Below are 26,877 nucleotides of genomic sequence, written 5' to 3'. Positions count from 1 at the left end.
AAGGGCAAAGGCAGCTTATGCTTGGGCAGATAGAACAAAAATGTATTCTATTTGCCATGCCACGCAGACTTTTTTTTCCCCCGTGGGGATTTCAATTGGCACGTGACACTCACGGCAGCCTGATTATATGGTGTTACAAGCTACAAGTTTCTATTCTGCATTATTTATAGCTATACTGTCTAGTCCTGTACTGCACACTGTGTGGTCCTGTAGATTATATTGGAGACTTCTATTGCATTGCACTGGGGTTAGGCTATAGTTTTGAACTAGATGGGATGTTGTTAGCTGTGTAAATGTAAATCCGATGGAGAAGAAGAGGGGGCTGATGTAGACACTTGTTGATGCAGAGGCGGATGGCACAGCAGAGGCACCAGTTCACGTGAGAAACATGGAGAGCCGGGCACCGGGACGCAAGAAGAGTGGGTCCTTCAAACACGGATCCATAAAAAGAACGACGTCAGGGTCTTTAAAGGTAAGCTGCACTTACAATAACTTTATACAGTACCACCTGGTGCTGACTTCCAGGGGTGCATACCATGCACCATGTAAAACTAATGTTTCATTACTAAGGCAAGGCAAGGACATTGTATTTGCATAGTGTATTTCATACAGATGTTGTTCAATGTGTTCATACAAATATGAAAGTACAAGAACACAGCAAAAGAAAAAAATGAAGGCATCACCATTAGAGAAAGAGAGAAATGATAAAAGCAGGAATAAAAGAAACATTAAAATCAAAGGAAGTGACAAAAATATTCATTTAAACTGCAACATATCAGAAAACAATTCAAATTTCAAATTGCACCCTACATGAAAAAAAAAGATTCCCTCATTGTGATGACACCACTGTATTATCTTTGTGTTGAAGAGTGAATCAGTTGGGTAGCCAGTTTAACTGGGTAATCTGCTGATTTAATCCTGTGTAAATACTCTTTTATTTGCTCACAGTCACAGTCTTATTGGCTTACTTAGTCTTCTCATCAACCAGCAGCGTTGCCATCTATTTTCATGTCACTGAATCTCTGCAGCTGATCTTGATGTGTCTTGTCATTCAATTTGTGATTATTTACATTTGCAATAAAATAGCATTTATGTAAATTGCCAAATATGCAAGTATTGCACAATATGTATCTACTGAACCTGACACTCTGCCCAAATGTGTGTGTGTGTGTGTGTGTGTGTGTGTGTGTGTGTGTGTGTGTGTGTGTGTGTGTGTGTCCATACCCTTGTGTAATTTGTAGAACCAGAAAAGAGCTTTCAAATAACATCAAAACCATCTCTCTGTGACTTTAATTGGCTGACATAATCAAGTATTAATGTACAGTGTCCTGTCCTGTCTTTCTCAGTCTGTTTCTCCCTTCATATTGGTGCCAGATTCATGCAAATACAATTCTGCAGTCCTACCTCACCACTAAAAACACCACCACTAAGTTGGATTGAAATCCGTGTTGGGCGGGCCCCAAAGTGTCTTATTTCACATTAAATGACCCTTATCAAAAATTGTGTTGCCCTTTCAAAACCTAGTTTTCCATTAGTATTTACTACCAAAATAAGCTTATTGCACATTTCCTTCATAATTTTTAAATTTATTTAGGCTACTTGAAACCGGAATATTTAGGCACCCTTTCTACTTTACCTATTCAGGGACTTACATGGTTCAGCACAGGTTTGATGCTGTAAACAAGTTTGTGTGATTGGTTGTTAGAGGCTAACCTTGGTCATTATCCATGTAGTCCTGGAGCTCAAATTGATATGGTAAGGAGAAAAGAGCTATTGAGGAGAAGTTTCTAGTCACAGAACTGTGCACCTCAATCTTCAAAGTGCATGGGTCATGCCATTGTGTGCAAATCAAACTACCACCTCTTGTCCTTTTTCTGTGGCTTCTGGCCTCTTAGCTCCATGTCACCTAGAAGACAAAGTTTCCTTGCTTGTAAACCAACGCAGAGCAACTTCTTGGGGGACTTTTCCCCATTTAATATCCCAATTGTTAATGAGAGAATGACATTTGAATTGAGCTTTTGTAAGATATTGAATAAAAACGTTGGTAATTGATGACCGCAAGTCTTGCGTCACAAGGGAGGGACAGGAGGTAATATAGGTGGACTTGCACTTGCCATGTTTTACGGACATGACCAAAACAGGTGACACGTGGCAAGTTAATGGAGCGTTAATGGAAGCGTTCCATGTGGTTCCTTGTGGTTCTCATCAAGGGTACCCATTTACAGTAATGGAACTCGATATTATGTCATTGATTGCACCCCAGCAGGTGCATAACTCATTATACTGCAAGTCCCTACATGCTTCATCAAGGGCATTATTGTGCTCTTTCAGGGTAACCATTTAATTTAGTTAGTAATGGTTCTCGTCAAGGGCAGCTATTATGATGACATTGATTGCAAACCAGCAGTCACATTACATAAGTTACATGGCAAAACCCTTTACGCTTTGTCAAGAAGGCAACATTGGAGGCATATTTTGGCCATCTTTATTGTGTTCTGCATAATATAATACATTTGCATATTAACGATAAAACTCTTACCAATAGATAGATTGTGGGCAGGTCACTCAATTCCGGTAAATTGCTGTAAACCAAACCCTTTCTTGTCATCCTATAGGGATTTGTTGTTGGCATGGCCATGCATTGTTATCCGTACACGCCATAAGAGGCTGATGGGAAAGGACCGGAGTTAAAGCCGATTAAATCAATCCCACTGTGCTTAGCTTATTTGGCCTTTTTACGAGTGCATTGCTGCAGATTAGATGCACGTTTACAAACCATCTGACAACAGCAGAGAAAGTGGAACAGCTGCAGTGAGTCCAACTGTTAGTGCATGACAGCCAGCCAAGAGTAGGCTAGTAGTGGAATAATCACAAATGCACGTGCCAGCGAGTTTATTGTGAAAATATTAGGGTTTTGTGTTGGTGCTTGAACTGTTCTGTATGCTGGACTACTGTATTTTCCACTTCTTTCAAAGCCATAGATAGTACTATAGCAGGAACCGTGGGCTATACATCATACAGTAGTGTGTACAGTACATGCTTTGAGCTCCATATTGACTTTTTCTCTACTATAATGTACAGATTAAAAGATTAAAAGCATAACGTCAGTTACAGTTAACAGATTTGACTTTCAAATGATGTCATGATGACCAGTGTTTCAGTAGGCCTACTGATTTGAGTTGATACACAAAACTCATGTGTAGAAGTACGTACTGTACATGGTGAAGCGGCTAACTGCCAGAAGTATGTCCCCAAACCCACTGAAAATATCAGGGCCTAAAACTTCTGCCATCTTGACTTTTTCAGGACTCAGTGTTATAGAGTAGACAGTGGCACTAGCACGCAATAACTTGTACCAATTCTTGTTAGTTATCACACAAGCAAAAAGTCATCCATATTGAAAGTGTTGGCCTCCAAAATGTAAACAATCCATAATGTATATAGTGTTAGCGCACATGATTTAGTGCAAGTTCAACCCGTTCAAAGGTTATCATCGAATTGGGGCAAAACCATATTCCAGTAAAAAAAACATGTTTTGAAGACATGGAATAGACATTGATGTTGTTCACTAAGATCCTGTAAATATGTACAGATTTAGTACAATAGACACATTTCCTTATATGTTCTCTCCATTAGAGTCAAAAGGGATGGATTGAAAAGACCTTTCAGAAGAGAGACTGTATTTCTATTATACCCACTAAGGATCCAACGAGGTGAGAAACCTGAAAAAAAGTATTGTTTGTCAAATTTGTTTTACTGTGGACCAGGACTTGTGGTAAGTACTGTATATGTTAAGATTTTTTTTTAACCAGTCTTCCATATTATAGAGTCAGTTGACACAAATGGCCGTCACTAGTCTGAACAGTTCACCGTTCAAAATGGCACACTTGTAATACCAGTTGTGGAGTGTGTCACAGAAAAATATCTTATTCTGAACTGGGAAATGGGCTATTGGGCATGGTCAACAAACAGCTGTTTCCTCCTCCTACAGGTGTAGCTGTGGTCAGCTTGTCAGTCAGCATGCTGCGTTGCCCCCAGGTGTAACAACTAGAAGTGAGGAGGCACCAGTGGACGGGGAGAAGTGGTCCATTGCCAAACACACACAGGCATCGGCCACAGATGCCTATGGCACCATCGAATTCAGAGGAGGAGGCCAGACCAACAAGGCAATGGTATGTGTGCATATGTGTTCATGTGTTTACAGTGTCCGATTGAGGCAAGCACCAGGAAGAAAATGACATTGCACAATGCAAAGATTCTAAATTGTTTCAATAATAATGTGTTCATAATGTTGGCCCAACTATAAGTGCAGCTAAGGGGGTTTATTAGTTTATTCTTTTTTTATCCATCCTTAGTACATCCGAGTGTCCTACGACACCAAGGCAGACTCGCTGCTCCAGCTGATGGTGCGAGAATGGCAGCTGGAGCTCCCCACCCTGCTCATCTCGGTGCATGGAGGCCTGCAGAACTTTGACCTGCAGAACAAGCTCAAGCAGGTGATCGGGAAAGGGTTAATCAAAGCTGCCGTCACTACTGGAGCTTGGATCTTCACCGGAGGAGTCAGCACAGGTAGGCCTACATTTTTAACAGGGGTCTACCCATTGGTCAGACAACCCATAAGTCAGACAGCCCATAAGACAGACAATAAGCCATAGAGGAGCATAACACTCAGGCTACTGGGGTAGGCTACACGTGGGCACATCTTTTTTGACAAAGACATGCCTCTACTGACGGTTAGGGTTAGGAATTGTTTTGGTTTGGGCATAGTTTTTACTTTTCAGTTAACTTAAAAGTGAATATAATAATAGCCCGATTCAGACGGGACTGCGCCACGTCCGAATGCGCCACGAAAAATCACAGAGGTCCGGGGGTAATATTTATCCCATGTGAATCGGCTAATAATAATAATAATAATAATAATAACTGTATTTATATAGCACAGTTTCATACTAGGCATGCAGCTGAAAGTGTTTAACAAATAGATAGACAATGTTAAAAATAAAAAATAATGGAGTGAGGTAGAAAAGATAGAGAAAACAAGACAAAATAGAAAAGATAGCTAAATAGATAATAAAGAAATAAAGAAAAATGAAATGATGGATTTGAAGGAAGAAATATGTAAAAATTAAAGAGGCATTAAGTCCAGGCCCAAAGGTTAGGGCCAAAACAAGGGATGTAGTCACAGGAATAGGGTAGGCCTACTCAGATGTAGGCCTAGCCCCATGGTGACAACTGGGTGTGGAAAAACTCCCTTTTCAAATGTACAAAATTAGGCTATGATGCTAAAGTTATTGTATACTGACAGAACATGCCTTAAATGCACGTTTTATAAAAAACAAAAGTTCGGGAAAAGTGTAATGAAATTTTACAAGTCTATACACCTGCACTCTATTCTCTGGATTGATTGTGTTTATAAACACGATGTTGTGAGGAGGGGCAAGACACTGGCAGCCAATCACGTGAGCTACTTTTTTTGACCGACAGCGGTTTCCAACAATCAGAGGTTGAGTTGTGCGCAGCTGGAGTCGCGCTGCCATGAGAAAACAAAAATTTAGAACCGATGTATTTGGCGCGAAAAGACAGGCAAGCCATTCTCATTTTCCGCTCAGCCACCATTCGACGGAATTGCATTGCAATGACATCTGGCACGCCCTTCAATTATCTACACCGCGTTTATTCCGCGCTCACTAGTTCCCAGGCAGAAACTCGCATTCTCGCTCGCACCCACCATCCGCCCCGATCACTCTCTCTCTCTGTGTCATCACCCGATCGATTCGTCCGGAGTTCCCTCCTCGGTTCTGCTCGCTCTCCCAACAACGGGCCAGAGGGTGTTCGCTCAGAGTTCACGCATAGCCTACTGTCCGAGCTCTCAGTTGGAGACCCGTGCTCCAGAGACCGAGAATCGTTTCAACTGTTACAAGCTCGGTCCTTCAGCACCATGGCCAGCGACCTTTCCTAAATCTAGTTCCTCGAGTAGCCTACAGCGGTCGCACAAGTCGACCCCGTGAAACACTTTTTTTATGATCAGTGCGCAGCGTGGACAGCCGTTCTCCTGCGAAAACAGCATGATCACGAGAAGACCGATCACCAGCGAGAGCGAAGATGTATGCATGCATAGGCTACTGAATTCTAATTTCAGATACCACACTAATGAAATGACCGTTAGGGTTAGGAATGTGGGGGGAAACACAACACCGTTTCGTTTTGGTTATGCTAACAAAATGCTACCGTGGCTAAACCAGCAAGGCAATAAAGACAGGTTAGAACATGTTTTGGTCTAGGCACAGTTTTTTTGTGTTTTTTCTTGGTTGATTGGTTTGTTGTTAATGACAAAAGTTTAAAAAATAAATTAAAAAACGAATCTTACTGGCTAGTTATTTTAGCTACTACCCCAGACAGAACTCCCTGTGACCGAGAGGGGTTAAGTTTTGTAGGCAATCAAAACGCGGCATGGCAGAACTGCATTGGGGGGAAAAGACACTTACAAATCATAAGCAAAGTGAAACACTTCTTAAAAACAAGCTTATAAAACAAATGAATATAAAACAGCATTTGAAGTATGTATAAAAGCAAGGAGATAAAACTCACTCATCTTCACACACACACACACACACACACACACACAGACGCACACACACACACACACACACACACACACACACCTAGACTTAACTTCAAAATGGATTAACATAATTCAGAACAATATCCATGCAATTAGTTACAGACAACGTGAATTTAAAAATACATAGGCCTAATGTACTGTTCAATCCCAACTTGGAAATCAGTTAGGCTATACGTTATAGGCCTACTATACTTGAAATTACACTTAGCTGATGCCTTTATCCCCAAAGTGATTTACAGTTATTTTACAGTGTATTAGTTACAGTATCTGGAGCGATGTGCCATTAAGTGCCTTGCTCAAGGGCACTTCAGCCATGGATGGGGGATTGGAGAGAGGTGAGGTGAGGCGAGCTGGCATTCGAACCTGCAACCCTCTGATCATATAACCACCTCCCCATCCATCTGGCTATGACTTCCACACAGTTACACTTTGGTTATTTACTGAATATCAGAAAAAATACCAAACTTTTGCACATAATCTGCCTGATTTACAGGTGTGATGCGGCATGTGGGAGATGCACTGAAAGAACACTCCAGTAAGTCCAGAGGAAAAGTGTGTGCCATAGGCATCGCCCCCTGGGGGATCCTGGAGAATAAGGAGGACCTCATAGGCCAAGATGTAAGTCTGATACTGCCAGATATACTAAATGGAACTATACACTGTACTGTCTGCATTTGTATGCAGTTGTATAGGCATTTATATATATATTTAGTGCATGTTTTCAGTATAAAGCACATTATCATAAAACTGCTATTTCTGTAGTCTGTATACAGGCAAACATCTCATAGTCAAATTATAGGCAAATAAAATTAGTAGGTTAATATCACAAGGTCTCCTGTGCAGGTGACAAAGCCATACCAGTCAATGGCAAACCCGATGAGCAAGCTGTCCGCCTTGAACGGCAACCACTCACATTTTCTTCTGGTGGACAATGGGACTCACGGCAAATATGGAGCAGAAGTCAAACTGCGCAGACAATTGGAAAAACATATCTCCATGCAAAAAATCAACACTCGTAAGTACAAATCGTGTGCACGTCGCACAGTGAAATTCTTTCTTTGCTGTCATGAATGCCACACATTCATAGGGATAGTGGTTGCAAAGCTACATAGAATAATCAATTAACTAACTAACATTTAAAACAAGATAATCTGAATAATAATTTAAATAATCAAAAAAGCCTCAGCTACTGGATATATGTGTAACTGAAATTCTTCACTTTTTCAGAAGTCCTCATATAGTTTCAAGTCCTCGTATCACTTGCTTTACCAACACACACACACACACACACACACACACACACACACACACACACACACACACACACACACACACACACACATCTTAGCTGTCCATCGTGTCCGATGATGATGCTTGTTCCAGGGGGGTGGGTCCGGGGGGTGTGAGGGGTTGGGGGTGGGGGGGTGTTGGTCAACGTTGCTGTTGTTGTTGCCGTTGATGCCACCTCATGTGGCTGTGGAGGCCAATTTTGGAGCCGCACACTCTTCCACAGATGGAGCAGGTATGTCCTGATGATTGGGAGGTGGGGTCTGCCTGCCGGTGTCGTTGGGCACGTCTTGCAGTCCTCCTTTGAATAAAGGTGTCGTTGACTTGCTCAGCTGCTTTGCTGCACATGGCTCTCCAGGTTGGTCTGTTGGATGCTATTTTCTCCAGGTGGTCAGGGTTAATGTTGCAGCGCTTCAGCAGTTCTTTGGTAAAGTCCTTGTATCTTCTCTTCTGGCCACCTGCAGCCCGCTTGGAGTTGAGCAACTGTCCATAAAGGACTTGGTGTGGGACGCGATAGTCAGGCATGCGAATAGTGTGGCCAACCCAGCGTAAATGCCTCTTGGCCAGAGCTGCTTCCATGCTGGTGGTGCCGGTGGCAGTCAAAATGTCAGTATGGGGGATGCGGTCCTCCCAGGACAGGTGGAGTATTTTTTGCAGGCATCTGATGTGAAACATCTCCAGGCTCTTTATGTGGCGTCTGTACGGGGAAAATGTTTCTGCTCCATAGAGTAGGGTGGTGACACAGACTGCATTGTAGGCAGCTACTTTGGTGCTGATTTTTAGGTTGTTGTTGTCAAATACTCTCTTTCTAAGGTGCCAAAAGGCTGATGAGGCTTTGTTGATCCGGTGGTTAATTTCACTGTCAAGGGTAGAATCTGCAGAGAGTGTGGACACACACACACACACACACACACACACACACACACACACACACACACACACACACACACACACACACACACACACACACACACACAGGCTGCTGTACCATATTTAGTGGATGGTTACTGTTTGTTTCACTGGTTGCACACCACTATAATAAAAACGATAATGTGTGTTCATATATTTCTGTGTGTGTGTCTTTTATGTTTGCAAAGGCAGGTAAGGATGCTTCAGATGTTGCTGACTCTTGAGGGTGTGTGTGTGTGTGTGTGTGTGTGTGTGTGTGTGTGTGTGTGTGTGTGTGTGTGTGTGTGTGTGTGTGTGTGTGTGTGTGTGCTTATTTAGGCCTGGGTCAGGGTGTCCCTCTTGTGGTGCTAATTCTGGAAGGTGGGCCCAACGTGATTGCCACGGTGTGCGAGTGTCTGCGTGAGGACCCTCCTGTTCCCGTGGTGGTGTGTGACGGCACCGGGAGAGCCTCCGACATCATCTCCTTTGCACATAAGTACTCGGAGGAAAATGGGTACGAGTATGGCCATCAACAACAATACATACTACACACTTCTTGTCAACCATATTTAGATGTAAATTCTTTTTTTAGTTTAAAAATCAAGCAGTTGCAGTTACATCAGCGAGCATGTACAAAGTTGACACACTCCCTCTGACTGCACATGCATTGGTATTTCCTATAGCAAATAGGATAATATAGTAAAACATTTTTGCACGCATGTCCCCAGGATTATTTTGTAAATTTTTATACATTGTATGATGCTTCAATCTCATTTTCTCTTCTGTCCTATACTCTTCTATTCAGGATAATTAGTGACAACTTGAAAGACCAGCTGCTGATCACCATCCAAAAGACCTTCAACTACACCAGGAGTCAAGCTCAGCAGATCTTCCTCATGGTCATGGACTGCATGACCAAGAGGGAACTGGTACTAATACTAACACTACCCCTACCCACACTACTACTACTAGTACTACTACTACTAATAATAATAATATCATCACAATCACAATCATAATCATAATAATATCTTGAAAGACAGTTTTCTTGTCAGTTGTCTTTCTTGTCTTGTATTAGTTTTGACATTCATAACAATGTTTTGAAGGTTTTTGCGAATCAAGTTTTGGGTATGCTATTCTCAAGTTGCATTGCACCACTGCTTGCACCACTGCTTCATATTTTTCTTTTTTCCCTCTAGATTACAGTTTTTCGTATGGGTTCAGAGGGCCAACAGGACATTGAGATGGCAATCCTTTCTGCTCTTCTAAAAGGTAAGATTAAACCAGAGACTTTTAAAAAGGAATGTTGGTTAATGAACCTACCAAGCGAGGGTACTTTGGGACAGTAGCATTATATGATATAGAAATTTTGCCTTTGAAAATAAGGGCCACAATGTTAACTTAGGCAATTAGACAATGTTGGTTTGTGAATATTTTACGGTGTTGAATGATCCACAGGGACAAATGCCTCTGCCTGTGACCAGCTGAGCCTGGCGCTGGCATGGAACAGAGTAGATATCGCCCGCAGTCAGATCTTTGTCTACGGTCACCATTTACCCGTAAGGCCAGCACACACATTTATTTGCTTGTGCGCACACACACACGCACGTCGCGCACACACACACACACACACACACACACACACACACACACACACACACACACACACACACACACACACACAAAGACATGCACACACAAAACACACATAGGCCTACTGTATGAAAATATATGGTCTTGTGTCGGTAGGCTATGTCACAGTCTTGGTGAAATGTAAATGTGCTTGCTTGTGTTTTTTTCCTCCTCTATAACATTAAAGGTAGGGACAGTCCTGCCCACCACGAGTGCCCCTAAGGGTGACAAGAGTCCAGGCACGGCCCACGGCAGCAAAGGGAAGGCACCGCGTGGCAAAAAGGGAAAAGGTGCCAAGGCCAAACCTGAGCCCCCCGAGGAGACAGATCCTCGCAAACTGGAGATGCTCAACTGGGTATTCACTCATTTACCAAAATTCGTTTTGTTTATTCTCCGCCAAGGAGGTTATGTTTTTCGGTCACGTTGGTTTGTCTGTCTGTAGTATCTGTCTGTCTGTCTGTTTGTATGTTTGTCTGTTTGTTTGTTTGTTTGCCAGCAGGATAAGTGATTACATTTTGGTGGAGATTCAGATCACAAACCGGAACCAGGATTTAAAAAAAAAGATTATTCCCCATTGCTAGCCTAGAAGTCTAGACGCCCCTAGTGACAGCAAATTGAATTGCGGAACAGGGCAAATTTTCACATTCCAATTTCTAACTTCATAAGACGAAGGCAGAGAGACGTAAAATAAAAATAGGGTGTAACATAGTAAAATCTTCTATCAAACAACTTCCTTGGCGTAGGTCGCATTTCTAGTTCTATTTTAAATAGATTAAATAGACATATGGCTTACTATCAAAACCTGTTTATATTTATGTATTATGTCACTGTACTGTTATTAAGTGCATATTTTCCCAGGACCATCACCAGAAGATCTTAGATGGCAAACATCAGACAACAAGATAATGATAACAGAAGTTATACGTGTTGTGGTCATGGGAATACAACTGAGGCTTGCCAAATGTGTTAAGTCACGAGCAACTGTCTTGCATATGTCTCTGTCTTGACTCCACGTGACTGTGGCACAGGTGAATTCTCTGGAGCAGGCTATGATGGACGCCCTAGTCATGGACAGAGTGGACTTTGTCAAACTGCTGATCGAGACAGGAGTGAACATCCATCACTTTCTAACAATCCCTCGCCTGGAGGAGCTCTATAATACGGTAATGGAGGCTGCATTTATCCCTGATTGTAGTATTGTAGTATAAGAACTTGCTGTCAGTTGTTGTATAAGTGCAGATGGTGTCTTTACTAAAAGGTGTGGAAAGACGATGGTGCTTGATACAACTCTTTTTTTTTTCAATAGAAACTCGGGCCAGTAAACACGTTGCATTTTGTTGTGAGAGATGTGAAAAAGGTAATTGTTTTATTTCATCATAACGCACACATCCTGAAATGTTCTCATTTCCTTTTTGTCATTGAAAGCTAGAATAACTGAATCTCCAAACAGACCCTTTCATGTAAACAATGCATGTATTTAATTCATATATTCATTAAACTGATATTTACTTTTCTGTGACATAATGATTAAATCCTTCTTTTTTCTCATGCTGCTAGGGAAACCTACCACCCAACTATCAGATCACCCTCATTGACATCGGCCTGGTCCTGGAATTCTTAATGGGAGGGGCTTATCGCTGCAACTACACTCGGAAAGGATTCCGCACACTATACAACAGTCTCTATGGGCTCAAGCGAGTAAGAGTGGTGAAATTGTTGTTAAAAAGAGCAAAAACCCAAATATAAACATACAACAAAGTGTACCAATATTTCAAGAGAAAAAGTGTGATAGAACTGTCTGGCTGTCCTTTGTATGTATTCAGTAGTTCAATTTAGTCAAACATTTTCTCAGATAAGATTCTACTTTGACAATATGTGAATAGTTAAAATAAAAATGTCAGATTTCACTCAAGATAAAAAAAAAACGTTTTTTTCTGCTTCCAGCCTAAAGCGCTGATGCTTCTTGGAATGGAGGTAATAAACATGCATCAACACTTATGTAATTCTCAAGCATTGTGTGGCTACATGCAGATGTTCTGTATTATTCATTCAACAAGTTACATTGACCGTTGTTACACAGGACGACGACCCGCCTGGGAAAGGCAAGAAGAAGACCAAGAAGAAGAAGGAGGAGGAGATGGAGTTTGACTTGGACGACCCAGAGATCAGCCGCTTCAAGTACCCCTTCCACGAGCTGCTGGTGTGGGCGGTGCTGATGAGGCGCCAGAAGATGGCGCTGTTCCTGTGGCAGCGGGGCGAGGAGGCCATGGCCAAGGCCCTGGTGGCCTGCAAGCTCTACAAGGCCATGGCCCACGAGTCGGCCCACAGCGACCTGGTGGAGGACATCCTACAGGACCTCGAGAACAACTCCAAGTATGTCTATTAATGATGATCATGTTGACCGTTTTTGTTAAGACACAGACACATATGCTAATAGCCAGTTGCTGAAACCATATACACTATATCAATGAAATTTGTAAAAAAAAATATTGCTCTTGTGGAGGGATTATTTCACTTTTCCTCTCCCCCTCTTTCCCCATTCTTTTTTTACGACTTGTCTGAAGAATTACCAAACAAGTAATATAAAATAACGTGTAAAATTCTCCCTCACCCATCTCCCCTTTTTCTTCCCTTAGGGAGTTAGGACAGCTGCTGTATGACCTGCTGAATCATTGCAAAAAGTATGATGAGCGTGCGTGTGTGTGCGTGTGTGTGCGTGCGTGCGTTGCATGTGTGTGGGTGTGTGTCGCCATACTCATACATGTTGTGTTGTATCCTCCTTCTGCAGGGAGTTTGGTCAGTTGGCGTTGGACGTGCTGGATCAGTCGTATAAGCAGGATGAGCAGGTGGCCATGAAGCTGCTGACCTACGAGCTGAAGAACTGGAGCAACTCCACCTGCCTGAAGCTGGCCGTCATGGCCAAGCACCGGGACTTCATCGCACACACCTGCAGCCAGATGCTGCTCACCGACATGTGGATGGGCTGCCTGCGCATGGGCAAAGTCAATGGCCTGAAGGTAGAGTTCATTTCATTACGTACCTGGGGAAACTCCCATTGCCATTGTGACACTGCACACAACGTGCTCACTGCACACAACAACATTGCATGTATGCACGTGCAAGGGGGCTGCCCAAAATGGCGCCCCAAAGGAGCAGTGCGGGGGGATTGTACCATCAGGGTACCTCGGTCATGTACATGGGAAACTCTCATTGCCATTGTGACACAGCGCTGCACAGCACACAGTGCTCACTGCACACAAGGGTGCTGTACCAAACGGCGCCCCAAAGGAGCAGTGCTTCGAGACATTACCATGCTGTTATCGGGAGTCAAACTCTTTGGACTAGCAATCTGACACCCTAACTGCTTACCTATGACTGCCCATTATTATGTAGTATGCTGTTGTAAGAACTAGAGTCAAGATGCTTGATAGAAAATCAATGTTACACATTATTTTGTGATCAATTTGACTCAGTACAGAATGTAGCAAAAACGAGAAAAGAGCACACGATCATGTGAGACCTCCATTAGTGACAATGATGTTCCCAGTGTAAAATAAATGCTTTCTTGTTGGTCTTTTGTAACCATTATGTAATGCTATGCCATGCCATGCCATCCATTTCACATAGGTAATCCTGGGGATTATATGTCCACTATATATTCTACTGCTGGATTTTCGCACGGGAGAAGAATCAGAAGAACAGAGCTACGTTGACAATGAGGACAAAGAAGATGACAACAAAGATGACAAGTCCAACAAGGTACATGGCTTAGGCTTAAATGTGCAATGTGCAATATTTTATTCTTTCCAGCATTCATGCTGCCCATTCACAAATGTTTGCTTTTTCATGAATACTTTCCACCACCATCAAATTCATGCACTTTTCATGCTTAAAAAGGGGAATCTTCTCCATGTCCACCATTTTGAATGACAGAAATAGGCTTTTTTTAGCTGCAAAACCTACTGCACTCTGGTCATACTAGAAAATATTAGTTGATTATTTGGCTAATTCTCATGAAAATATCAAGTTTGGCAATCGGCAGCACAGTTTCAATGAGCAGCATAGTACACATAGTGCACCTTTAACAAACTCTCCTAATACATAATCATGTCACTTGAACAACATAGACACAGAGATAGTGCTACTGGTATTACCTGCTTCATGTCATTTCAGCCATCTACAACTTCCAGTACTTTTTCTCTATCAGAAAACACATCATAATGTAGAAATAAATCTGGCACATGTTCAGTTGTATGACCTGTACTACACTGTACATGTTAACTGTGTGCACTTTGACTTCATGTTTTCTCAGGAGGAGAAGAGGGGCTCCAAGAAGGGCCAAGATGAGGAAAGCAATAAAAAGAGTCGAAGACGAGTTCCCATTGGCAAAAAGATCTATGAGTTCTACAATGCCCCTTTCACCAAGTTCTGGTTTAACACGGTGAGTTCTGAAGCTTCCTCTCATAACAAAGCTTCCTCCTAGGGAGCCCAGCATTGTCATCTGATGAATAATGAAAATGTGACACAATCCTTGATCTACTGTTTTGTTATTCTCCAGAAGGCCTACATTGCCTACAATATTTAGCCCTGTACTGTACTGTACATCATTCTGGTGTACCTTTGTCCAGAACGTCCATCTTGCCTATCTAGTCTTGTATAGCCGGAGCTGTATAACTATAATCTTTGTGTGTTTTATGTTTTTATTCTTCAGACGTCCTACCTTGCCTACCTGGGGCTGTATTACTATTCTGTGTTATCTTGCTATAATGTGTTTTTATTTTTCAGACGGCCTACCTTGCCTACCTGGCGCTGTACAACTACATCATTCTAGTGAAGATGGAGCGCTGGCCGTCAGTGCAGGAGCTCATTGTCATCGCCTATATAGTCACCCTGGGCTTTGAGAAGCTGCGCCAGGTTTGTTACTATGACATCACATTTGCTGTTTGCATGTTATCTCCATTTACTAATTGTTTGTGTGTGATGTCTTAGATAACAAGTAATTGTGCATGGTCTTTTGGTCCAGATGGAATTGCCTGTCACGGACAAAAAAAAAAAACTACATCATCACAGCATTGCTATGACAGTGCCGCAAGTTTTTCAGAACTTGGTCATTACTTGGTCATTACTGGAGTGCATTTCTCGAAGCCATAGTTGCTAACTACATTAGCTACTTTTTTTGTTTGCAATGCAATTTCCCATTGACAACTACCCAAGTTGCTAACTGGCTAACAACTACACTTTTGAGAAATGCACCCCTGTTTTGGAGGCAACAAGCTTATAATGGGGGCTCTGAATGAAAGTGTTAACAATGTTGTTGTTTATGTGTGTGTGTGTGCGTCTGTGTGCGTCTGTGTGCATGCACGCGCATGCTGCATACTGCATTCACATTTGTGCTTGCGTGTGTTAGATCCTGATGTCGGAGCCGGGTAAGATCAAGCAGAAGGTGAAGGTGTGGCTGGAGGAGTATTGGAACATCACGGACCTGGTGGCCATCTCCTTCTTCCTGATTGGCCTGTTGCTACGGCTACAGGGAGAGCCCTCCATGGGCTACGGGCGCGTCATCTACTGCATAGACATCATCTTCTGGTACATTCGGGTGCTCGACATCTTCGGCGTCAACAAGTACCTGGGGCCCTACGTCATGATGATGGGCAAGATGGTGAGTGATCTAATGCATACACGTCGGTGGCTGTTTCAATATCTGGTCCTTTACATACATTGTATTTTGCTGGTTCAATCAGTCAATAGAACATATTGTATTGCAGATGATACATAATAGATACAGATGATACATAATAGTGATTAAGGAAAAGAGATTCCTAACCAAGTATTGAACATTGACATGTAATTTAGGAAGCACCAAATTTCAACTGATTTGATGTGACCCAAACTTTTTCACATGACAATATTCTAATTTTCTGAAATCCTCTATTCATAATTTATTTATTTTTAGCTGAAAGGCCAAAATATATAAGAATAAATGTATTATTGGAATAGTTCAAAATGTGGGCAATGAATCTGTAATCTATGAAGGTTTAAGATTATTGATGGAATTCTGGAAATAAGCCAATTTTTTCATGATATTCTACTTTTTTGGCCAGGAGGCCTATATGTTATGTGTGATGTATGCATTTCAGATGATAGACATGCTGTACTTGGTGGTATGCATGTGTGTATATTATGCGTGATGTGTGCATTTCAAATGATAGACATATTGTACTTTGGGGTAAGCATGATGTCTTCATGTGTGCATTTCGGATGATAGACATGCTGTACTTTGTGGTATGTATGATGTCTACATGTGTTTATTTCAGATGATTTACATGCTGTACTTCAGTGTAATGTAATAATTCTTGTGCATTTCAGATGATAGACATGCTGTACTTCAGTGTAATGTAATAATTCTTGTGCATTCCAGATGATAGACATGCTGTACTTCAGTGTAATGTAATAATTCTTGTGCATTTCAGATGATCGACATGCTGTACTTCAGTGTAATGTAATAATTCTTGTGCATTTCAGATGATCGACATGCTGTACTTCAGTGTAATGTAATAATTCTTGTGCATTTCAGATGATCGACATGCTGTACTTCAGTGTAATGTAATAATTCTTGTGCATTTCAGATGATCGACATGCTGTACTTCGTGGTGATCATGCTGGTGGTGCTGATGAGTTTCGGGGTGGCGCGCCAGGCCATCCTGCACCCGGACGAGGAGCCCACCTGGAGGCTAGCCCGCAACATCTTCTACATGCCCTACTGGATGATCTATGGAGAAGTCTTTGCAGATTCCATAGACCGTAAGACCAGAGTTCATAGTAAGACTCTAAGCTTCCTGATGCCTATAATGATGCCTAGGCAATATGGGCTGTAGGCCTGACGATGCCCCGTATTGATTTTTTTTTTGGCATTTTAAACAACATTTGAATAATTTGAAACTTTTTAGAGTTTGTCATCCACCTTCCTTGCATTTGTCCTGACCTGTAATGACAGAGTGGTATAGAACTCAATGTAGAAAATCATCTTATTTTGTTATCGGGATTCATTTAGGGGCCTTTCCCCCAGTGACAGTCAAAAGACATTTGGTTAATTTGGTCATTGATATCAAACTTTGCACAGCCTACACAATAGACTTCTCATTATTTCAGACTGCAAGAAACTTTGTACAGTACATCAACCTTGCCATACCATCACAAACATTTAATTAATTTCTAAGGTATACATTTTGAGTGGACCCTATTGTTTCATTGCACTGTAGTGTAATGTGAAACCAACAGGAAAAGTGAGTTTGATGTGTGACAGTTTCAAATTAGCACTTAGGCTTAAAAATGGCAGAGCTGGATGTGGTGTGTGTTTGCAATTTCACCTGTCATTCCTGACATTTGGCAAGGGTGTGCCAAATCATTTCACCTTTTTTATTCTTCAGCTGTCTCCTTTTGGTTAAAAAAATATTATACACTTAGGCATCATGCCTATTATTCTATGTCTGGCCATCATATTTAAACTTCATTTATAATGGCTATATGTGAATCACATACTATTCACATACATACATGTATTTGTTCCCATTTCAATACTCTTGCCTAAACTTGGTACACGCTAACTTTCTGCTCTTTAGAGAAAGATGTGAGAAGATTTTCTCACTTGTGTAATTTCTCTGGGCGATGCACTCTAGATCAGTTTCCATGTTTCAGGCTTGATAAAATTGTACCTGCTTTTGGACCTGTAGTAAATGAGTCCCTATGTATTATTGCTCAGCTACAGCAAAGATGAGTATATCACTAGGATGACTTGCTTGACAAATGGGATGCATTTATCTAACAAATGGTTTTCTCTTTCCTTTTATATCTTAACGCTTCACAAATGGATAGTTTATGCAATGGAGATAAACCGTGAGTATATACTGTAATATCTATTATAGATGCTTGCACATTAGTGACACATACATTGCACTTTTATGCCAGTCTAAATGTTCTTTTCAAGTATAAATCAATTACGTATTAGTTTTAGTACTTATTAGTTTTAATATTAGTATACATCAATTACTTAGTAGTTTAGTTGATCAGTTGTTTGTTTTTTTATTTTTATTGTCAAATCTTTGCTTTAAAACACAAACACAGCATTTTTTTTATCAAAACAAGTTAGAATAAGGACTGTGAGCTTGATGCATGTTGTAAACAGCAGCTCTTCCATGTGTATTTGCTAATGAATCAAATTTGATTTAGACTGGTAAAGTGACACATGATGAACAGGCCTACAGGTACTGTATAGCACCTCAGTACAGATGAAGCCTGAGCTGAAAACAAACCTCTTGTGTGTGTGTTTTCTTGGTAGCTCCGTGTGGGGAGAACCTGTTTGACGACGACGGTAAGAAGCTGCCGCCCTGCATCCCAGGAGCCTGGCTCACCCCCGCCATCATGGCCTGCTATCTGCTCGTGGCCAACATCCTCCTCGTCAACCTGCTCATCGCCGTATTCAAGTAAGCCAAGCACTTACTGTTCTTTATACTGTACTGATATGCTTCATCAGGGTGCGATTTGTAGGGGGGGATGGGGGGGGGATCGTCTGTTTTTGATATCGCCACTTTTTCTAGGCGATATAATCACAGTTTAATGTAATTCCATTGACATAGCTTGAAATCTGAAATATCCCCCCTTCTGGTTTTCCGACAAATCGCACCCTGTGCTTCATAATTAATTGATGAATAAAAAATAGTCTTTATAAGCATTTAAAAGATTAGTACAATATTGCACACTTGCAGGAATGTGTACATCTACCAAGGACTCGTACTTCGTCTCGTAGGGAGGCTTAAAATTGCATTGTACCTTGTATAATGACAATAAATTGCTTTGTATTTGTATTTGTATTGTAATTTACTGCATTTTTAGGCTGTGTGAACTTGCACTATTTAAGAAACACAAGGTTCCACAGAGTCGAGGGAATGTAACATCCATTATGGAACAGCTTTAAAACTTGTTTACATCTCCGGAAATGACTTCATTTTCTTCAGCAACACGTTCTTCGAGGTGAAGTCCATCTCCAACCAGATATGGAAGTTCCAGCGTTACCAGGTGATCATGACATTCCACGATCGGCCGGTGCTGCCACCGCCCCTCATCGTCTTCAGCCACATCTTCATATTGTTCAAGCGCCTGCTGAAACGTTGCTGCCACCACAAGAAGGAAGGAGAGGTGGACGAGCGTGACAAAAAACTCAGTGAGTTCACTATTAATGCAGTAACATATAGCCCCTTTTATAAATGAGCTGTTACCGGAATGGCAATGACCAAGTCGTATTGTATTACTAAACTCCCTGTGTATTGTCATAGAGGTGTAGTACTATGGTACTGTAGTAACATTTTTTTCAGAGAACATTACAGTGTTCCACTGGTGGGGGGGCTATGCTCAAGCCATCCGCTTTTTCAATACTTGGGCTATTTTTGTATTTTTTATTTAGTTTTTTATTTCTTTTTCCACTATTTATTTAACATTACTTTCTACACGGAGGAGAGCAGTTGCAAATTTCATTTCACTGCCAATTGTGCCAGCACATGAAGACACATGACAAATGAAGTTCTTGAATCTTGAGCTATTGGACTTGCTGTTTTCACACACTTGATCCCTTTCAACCCTTATGTAGAGAAAGGGAATAGAGTTGCCCAGCCGGGCCTCAAACCTGGACCTTTTGGGGTAATAAACTGAGGCTCTGACCGCTACACCAAAGAGTCAGGCTCATTGGCATGACAGTCAGAACCAAGGAGAGTAGATATACAGGAGGGCTTACTGACGTCATAACAGCGTAGTACGAAATGATGGCGAGGGGAGTACGGAAATTTTATTCTTCTTCTACGGTCAGTATTGGAAGCATCAGGGAAGCATGCAATGTCACTTCCGCGAGGGTCGGAGTGTGGAACAGGTCATAGGACAGCGTGAATGTTTGGCAGCTGTCCTTAATTACCCCCAGCAATTACTGCTGACCAACAACTGCAGTTAATTTGGCCACAAACTGAACACTGACAACCGGATATCCTCTTTCGGCACATTTTCGCGGAGTTTCCGGATTTTGCGGAGTACGGAAATTGTATCCATCACGGTCTCGCACCCACTGACCATGTGCAAGGGAGTTAATTTTCCATCCACTCGTGTCCTCAGGCAACACCCTTGTACTACACGGTGGCCAATGCATTTCCCCCCGAGAGATTGTTCTTCTGTGTCGACTTTCTTTGGTCAGAACACTCCGTCACACCCAAAGAGGCTTGAGACAAGAGGGCTTACTCACGTCATAACAGCGTAGTAGGAAATGATGGCGAGGGGAGTACGGAAATGTTATTCACTGTGGAACAGGTCATAGGACAGCGTGAATGTCTGTCAGCTGTCATTAATTACCCCCAGCAATTACTGCTGACCAACAGCTGCCGTTACTTGGCCACAAATTATCCATCATGGTGTCGCCCCCACTGATCGACCATGCGCAAGGGAGTTAATTTTCCATCCACTCGTGTCCTCAGGCAACGCCCCCGTACTACACCGTGGCCAATGCATTCCCCGCCAAGAGATTGTTCTTTCTCTTGAGTTTCTTTGGTCACACCTTAGAACAAACTCAGACAGATTACACCCCAACCCCCCCAAAAAATTGTTATGGACTAAAAAAAGAACAACGGTCCTCTTTCTAATAAACTCCCCAGTATGTGAGCACCAGATGAACTGAAGTGGGGTGACTGAGCTCAGTTTGCTTAAAGTTGACTATTCGGTGTCTGAAAATATCCTTAGCTTGTGCTGTTGTCCTGAATTTAAATTCATCAGATTGCACTGTGTTTCTGTTTTGAAGAACTGGCCCTCAGCCCCGAAGAACTGAAAGCTTTGTATGAGTTTGAGGAACAGTGTGTGGAAGAGCACTTCAGAGGAAAAGAGGACAAGGAGCAGTCCTCCAACAATGAGCGCATCCGCATCACATCTGACAGGTGAGATCATATATACGTATTATGGCTGTTAAAAAAACCTAGAAATGCACTCAGAGAGTGCAGACCTCCACCAAGGAAGCTGTTTGATAGACTATGTTACACCCTAATTTTTAGATGCGCCCTAGAGGGTATGTCAGTCCGTTGGTCTGTCTGTCTGTCCATCTGTCCGTCTGAAACACATTCTTTAATCGGCCAAAACACAATCTTCGCCACCATTTTTCATGTTACTCTCTCATATTTGTGCTTTTATTCTACAACCGGATTGTGATAAGCAACAAGTGGACACATCTTTGTCCACCTGTCGGACTTGTTTTCAAGTCTTTGTGCTTTGTTTTTGTGGAGTTAGAAACTGGAATGTCAAAGTTCGTCCTATCCGGCAATGGTGTGGAATCTTAAAAAAGAAATGCTGGATCCGCAGCGTGATCCGGATCACCATCAAAATGTTCCTTTTGTCATTTACAACAACTCCACAAAATGTTATCCAAATCAGTTTTTGAGTAATCCTGCTGACAGACAGACAGACAAACAAACGGACAAACAGACAGACAGACAAACCAACGCGACCCAAAACATAACCTCCTTGGCGGAGTTTAAAAAAAAGAAACTTAATTGGTTTCCTACATGTACCTGTGTCATTCCACATACATTTGTGAGGAAATTTTGGCTTTTATGGGTATGGATTTGGTTTTGAGAATGACAAGTCCTCTACCTGCCAGTAATACATGGGGTTTACTGTGTGGAAATCATACAGTAGTCACACCATTCCAGGCTGCAAACTGGACATCTAATGAAGTCTCATACTGGCTCAATGGATACTAATTGCAACGGCGCTTTACCCAAACGCCAAGTGAGGCAGGTGACAAATTGTTCCGACGCACAATCCAAGGTTTCAAGCACGCATAGAGTGTTGAATTAAAGAGATGTTCAAAAGGTTCGGTTGACTTGTCTAATCAAAATGCTGTTCCAAATAAACCAAATATACAGATTTTTGTCTAAGGTAATTTTGTGGTCTAAAACTGTTCCTCTTTACCATCCTACCTGTGGAACACACATTGAGTGGTCTAATTAAAGTGCCACTTTGCACCAGGGGCACGTCAAAGGAGGTGTGTCCTGTCACGTGACAGATAGTATAGTAATTAGGGACAGCTGTACATGATCAAAGGAAATAAGGCACATATGCCATTTCTTAACCTAAACTAAACACTTTGTTAACCAAAATCAGAATTTCAAATCAATACAATCATAGGCATCATTTCACCTTCCACTAAGTAAACAAAAACCCAAAATGGCTCCAACACTAATCAACCACATACAGAGCAATGTTCTGACTGCCTTAAAAGTAAAATGGATTGTTGTATGTGTTTACCCTAATCTATGACATTTGGACAGCTAGAGTTTTGCTGTCATGTGACAAATTCACAATATATTGCCAAGAAGTCACTTCCTGGGATGACCTGCCCTCTGTGCTGAGGCCCAGGGTATGTGTCACACGGGTCACTTGTGACTTTGTTGTGATACAGAGACTTGATCTGCACACATGTGTCAGGCTTTCTGTAGGAACCTAGTCCACTCTATACCTTTTAATGTTTTCTGGCTTGCAATGTTGAATTTCCTTACTCCCTGAAGTTTATAAGTTAAATCATCTTGAGGATTATGGTAACTAAACTCGAGGCTTTCTCAACTTGAGTTCGAAGCTAGCAGCAGGGCAACTTACTTTTTTACATTTAATTGGATGCATTGTTTTACAGTATAAAAGTTGAAGGAATCAGATTGGGCTGAATTGGCCGCGTTTAGGCAGTTCTTGTGGATCTTTGGAGTGCTATTCTAATGCCGACTGGGAGCTGGTAGTAGTTTTCACAGCTGCAATTTAGAGATCCCTAGCTAAGAGCAAATGTGCTGCATGATCAAGTGTCAGAAAAACATCTTCGAAACATAACATTTAAGTTGAATTAATGCAACAATATGTTGCTGAATTTCACACGACACTGGAGCTCCATGGCACTGCTCTTTGTGCCCGAGATGTGACAAATAGGGTGGGGAAAATGTGATTACAATAGAAATGGGAGTAGGTGTATCATGGGAGTAGGTGAATGAGAGTGAACAGAGCACGGCATGAAATCTGAATAACACACATAATTTACGTATACATGATTATGATTGTATGATGCCATTTGTGCAGGGTGGAGAACATGGCAGCGCGCCTGGAGGAGGTGAACGAGAGGGAGCACGCCATGAAGGCCTGCCTGCAGACGGTGGACCTGCGGCTGGTGCAGCTGGAGGAGTTTGCCAACCGCATGATGGCCGCCGTGACAGCGCTGACCGGCGTGGACGCCAGCGAGCTCCAGAGCCGCTCCAGGAAGTCCTCCACCTGTGACACGGCGACGCTGTGGTCACGACACGACAGCGTCGGCAGCAGCGACGGCTTACCTGCGTTACCTAGCGGGCGCAGGGAGTCGAAAGGACAGGACGGTGTAGGCGCTGCTTCTGAGTTAAAAGTGGAGTCTGAGAGGAAGCCCAGTTTGACAGTGGCAGTTTCTCCGCTGGTGCAGTCTGAGAGGAAGTCCAGTTTAACAGCGGTGCAGACAGAGAGAAAGCCCAGTTTGACAGTGGTTCCTCCGGAGTTGCAGCCTGAAAGGAAGCTTAGTTTAGCAGCGAGTTCTCCAGAGGTGAAGCGGGAAAGAAAGCTGAGTTTAACAGAAGTTCAGTTGGAGGTTCTGCAGGAGAGGAAGCTCAGTTTAGCGGCTGCCAGTCCTCCATCGGTGAAGGCGGACAGAAAGCTCAGTTTACCGGCAGTTCACTTAGAGGTGCCGCAGCCACAGAGAAAGCTCAGTGTCACAGCACTTCATCTGGTGAACGAGGCGGGACTGATCGTAGACTTGCTGTCATCTGATGAAGGAATGAAGGGATGCAATGACAAATCTACCGTCATCAACATAGACAAGTCAACGGCTGAGGTACAGGGAATGGCCAAACAAGTTACAGATTCATCATCGCTTGCAACGGTCGAAGCATCGACAGAGAGTCCTGGAGGTCCAACGGTCAACAAACAGATCTTCGATCCAGCCTCATCCTACCCTCTTGAACACGCCAGAGCCATGCAACACTACTACGTTCAACAAACACTAAGCCAACCACCCCTCAGTCATGCCAACCACAACGCACACATTCAGACCTGGGAAAGCAGTGGCAGATATGTTAAGAGATCAGTTAGCCAACCACTGGCCACGACTACCAAACTGCTTCCCAATGCGTACAGAGTGTCACAGTCGGATTACAGGACACCTCCCAGTCACTTAATGCCTCAGGGGGTGGTGTGGGATCCATCTCAGAGGAGGCATTCCTATGATACTCTAGGGGTAAATCACGAACTGAGACAGGACTTGATGAGGAATGTTCAAGGAACAGCAGAACGTACAGTGCCAAATCAACACGCAGAGAGAAGAGACTCCAGAATAGACACAAACAGTTTGTTGTTATCAGAGCAATATATGGATCCAATGCATACACCTTCACGTTCCAAAAGCCTAAATGCTAACCCACGCAAAAGCAGGAGATCTAGTGAGAGTGCAGACAGAGGCTCTCCATTAGCGAGGAGTGAACAGAATCTCTCCAGAGCACGAGAGGGGGGCCACAAGCACCACTCAAAAAAGAAATAATCTGATTACTTCTGTTTGTCAAAGTGCAATTGTATTATGAATATTCAATGGGATGTAACCTTTTTTGAAAAAGATTGTTATAATATTGTATAGTCAAGACATGATTATATTGTAGTAATGAGTGTTCTTGTATATCAGCATAACTATGTGTAAATAGTAAATACCTGTACTGTATATCAGAATAAATTATTTGTAAATTATTTGTGAGTGTAAGTATATCTGAATGTAGGCCTACTATTATATAAGTGTGAGTACATTTTACTGTAATTTGCATTATGTCTGCATATGTTTATCATGTAATTCACCTCATTAAACCAAAACACTCTGCTACAGTGCCTACCTCTATTTCTGTATGATGTTCTGTAGGCCTACTGTACCTTGTGTGCAGCAGGGAAGCTGACAATGGGGGGGGGGACAAAGGGGTCATTTGTCCCGGCCCAGGGAGAGAGGGGGCCCAGAATTGAGTTGTCATTACATTGTAGGCCTATGTATTGGGTGAGGGCCCACTTTCCTCATCTAAATACAAAATATAGCCTACGACGGAGAAGACTCGTCTACCACCTCCGACACAACTCTCCTCCATGTTGTCCATATTAGCGTAGCGTTTCTTCTTGACAATGTCGTTGGCATAGACATAGATTAACCTAGACTGGCAATGGGCGGTTCAAGGCACTAGCAGAATTTCGGATTGACTGGGCGCAGACATCTTTGCGATTTTCGCACCCCATCGGCTACTCCCACAGACATAGCTTCTCCTAGTGAAGACTATCAGAGCTGTGAGCCATAGGAGATTTCAAACGGTGACTACAACATTATCTAAGTGTGTTTCAATATTTTTTTAGCCCCTTAGTTTCCAAACAAAGGCCCACAGGCCAAATCCGCCCCGGGTAGGCCTATGGCAAACATTTGGCCCACCAGGTCAGAACAAATGAAAACATAAATGTGTGTGATTTTCGATCACTAAACTTCAGTGGGTCATATCTCTCCAAAGCATTCACAGAGAGTTAGATCTTATGCAAACAGTCTCATAACCGATATTGACAAGAAGGGGGAGAGGGAAAAACAAAATTCTGTTCTCTGTCCAGACATCTAGCTTGTTCTTACGGGGGGCAATCGCTATTCCGACATACCGCTATTCCGACATACCGCTATTCAGACAGCTGACATACCGTAGGGTTAGGGTTAGGGTTAGGGTCAGGGTTAGGGTTAGGGTTAGGGTAACTGTATGCACTCTCCCTAAACTTAGTAAAAGCTGAGCAACGTAGCACAAACCAAAGAAATTGCATAACTCGCGCCGGTATTCCGTCAATAGACATCAATGTCGGAATAGCGACATGTCGGAATAGCGCCACGTAACCTGTTCTTACTGGGTTGGGGCGTTGGTTGACCCACAGCCTCAAGAAACTTTAGGGCAGAACATTGCTAATAGCTAGGGAGCGTGTCTATGTTCCCACATCACTAAGATTTTTAACATGAATTTTTAGGCCCACTGCTCCCACAGCCCATTGGTCCCACAGCATATTCCTGCTGCTCCATGATCCTCAAATTTAGGCCCTATGTTCCACAGCGGGGAGAAATGCATGTTCTCTTAGTTAACTCAATAATGTGGGAACATGGAGTTGTGGAACATAGAGCCTATATTTGAATAATTTCTTTTAAAAAAAAAAACATTGGAGCAGCAGGAATACGCTGTGGGACCCATGGGTTGTGGGAACATAGAGCTGACCCCTAATAGCTGATAGGCTATCATGAACTAGATCTGCTCTTACAGTCAGTGACTACTACTTCTCTTTTTTAACTTGTTGGTTTTATTGCCTCGAACCATGGAAAA

The 26,877-nt window shown here is 42.5% G+C and overlaps 1 protein-coding gene across 2 annotated transcripts; it reads left to right on the top strand.

Moving 5' to 3' along the window:
• The first annotated feature begins 388 nt into the window (after positions 1-388).
• LOC134438325 (transient receptor potential cation channel subfamily M member 1-like) lies at positions 389-25,361 on the top strand. Of its 2 annotated transcripts, none has more exons than XM_063187870.1 (27): positions 389-472; positions 3,637-3,713; positions 3,992-4,172; positions 4,356-4,569; positions 7,116-7,240; positions 7,466-7,637; positions 9,137-9,311; positions 9,603-9,726; positions 9,997-10,069; positions 10,256-10,356; positions 10,617-10,784; positions 11,458-11,592; positions 11,736-11,786; positions 11,987-12,127; positions 12,374-12,403; positions 12,510-12,802; positions 13,218-13,446; positions 14,057-14,188; positions 14,748-14,870; positions 15,215-15,343; positions 15,837-16,088; positions 17,056-17,248; positions 18,302-18,322; positions 18,765-18,909; positions 19,441-19,646; positions 21,258-21,390; positions 23,570-25,361. In XM_063187870.1, the coding sequence occupies exons 1-27, from the start codon at positions 389-391 to the stop codon at positions 25,044-25,046; spliced, it is 5,184 nt and encodes a 1,727-aa protein (XP_063043940.1). In that variant the 3' UTR covers positions 25,047-25,361. The 2 variants fall into 2 exon arrangements, with proteins under 2 accessions (XP_063043940.1, XP_063043939.1); XM_063187869.1 differs by having other exon boundaries at positions 14,057-14,209; positions 14,751-14,870.
• The last annotated feature ends 1,516 nt before the right edge of the window (positions 25,362-26,877 follow it).

This window comes from Engraulis encrasicolus, chromosome 22 (assembly GCF_034702125.1).
Source record: "Engraulis encrasicolus isolate BLACKSEA-1 chromosome 22, IST_EnEncr_1.0, whole genome shotgun sequence".
In the NCBI taxonomy this organism is placed as follows: domain Eukaryota; kingdom Metazoa; phylum Chordata; class Actinopteri; order Clupeiformes; family Engraulidae; genus Engraulis; species Engraulis encrasicolus.
The sequence above is the reverse complement of the archived record's forward strand: the minus strand, read 5'-3'. Positions and strand labels throughout refer to the sequence as shown.

What these genes read in the sequence shown, in the direction of transcription:
- LOC134438325 (XM_063187869.1), top strand. Translation starts at nt 389, where the DNA reads ATGGAGAGCCGGGCACCGGGACGCAAGAAGAGTGGGTCCTTCAAACAC. An exon ending in CACCGGAGGAGTCAGCACAG is followed by an intron (nt 4,570 to 7,115) that starts GTAGGCCTACAT and finishes CCTGATTTACAG; the next exon opens with GTGTGATGCGGCATGTGGGA. An exon ending in TCATGATGATGGGCAAGATG is followed by an intron (nt 16,089 to 17,055) that starts GTGAGTGATCTA and finishes TGTGCATTTCAG; the next exon opens with ATGATCGACATGCTGTACTT.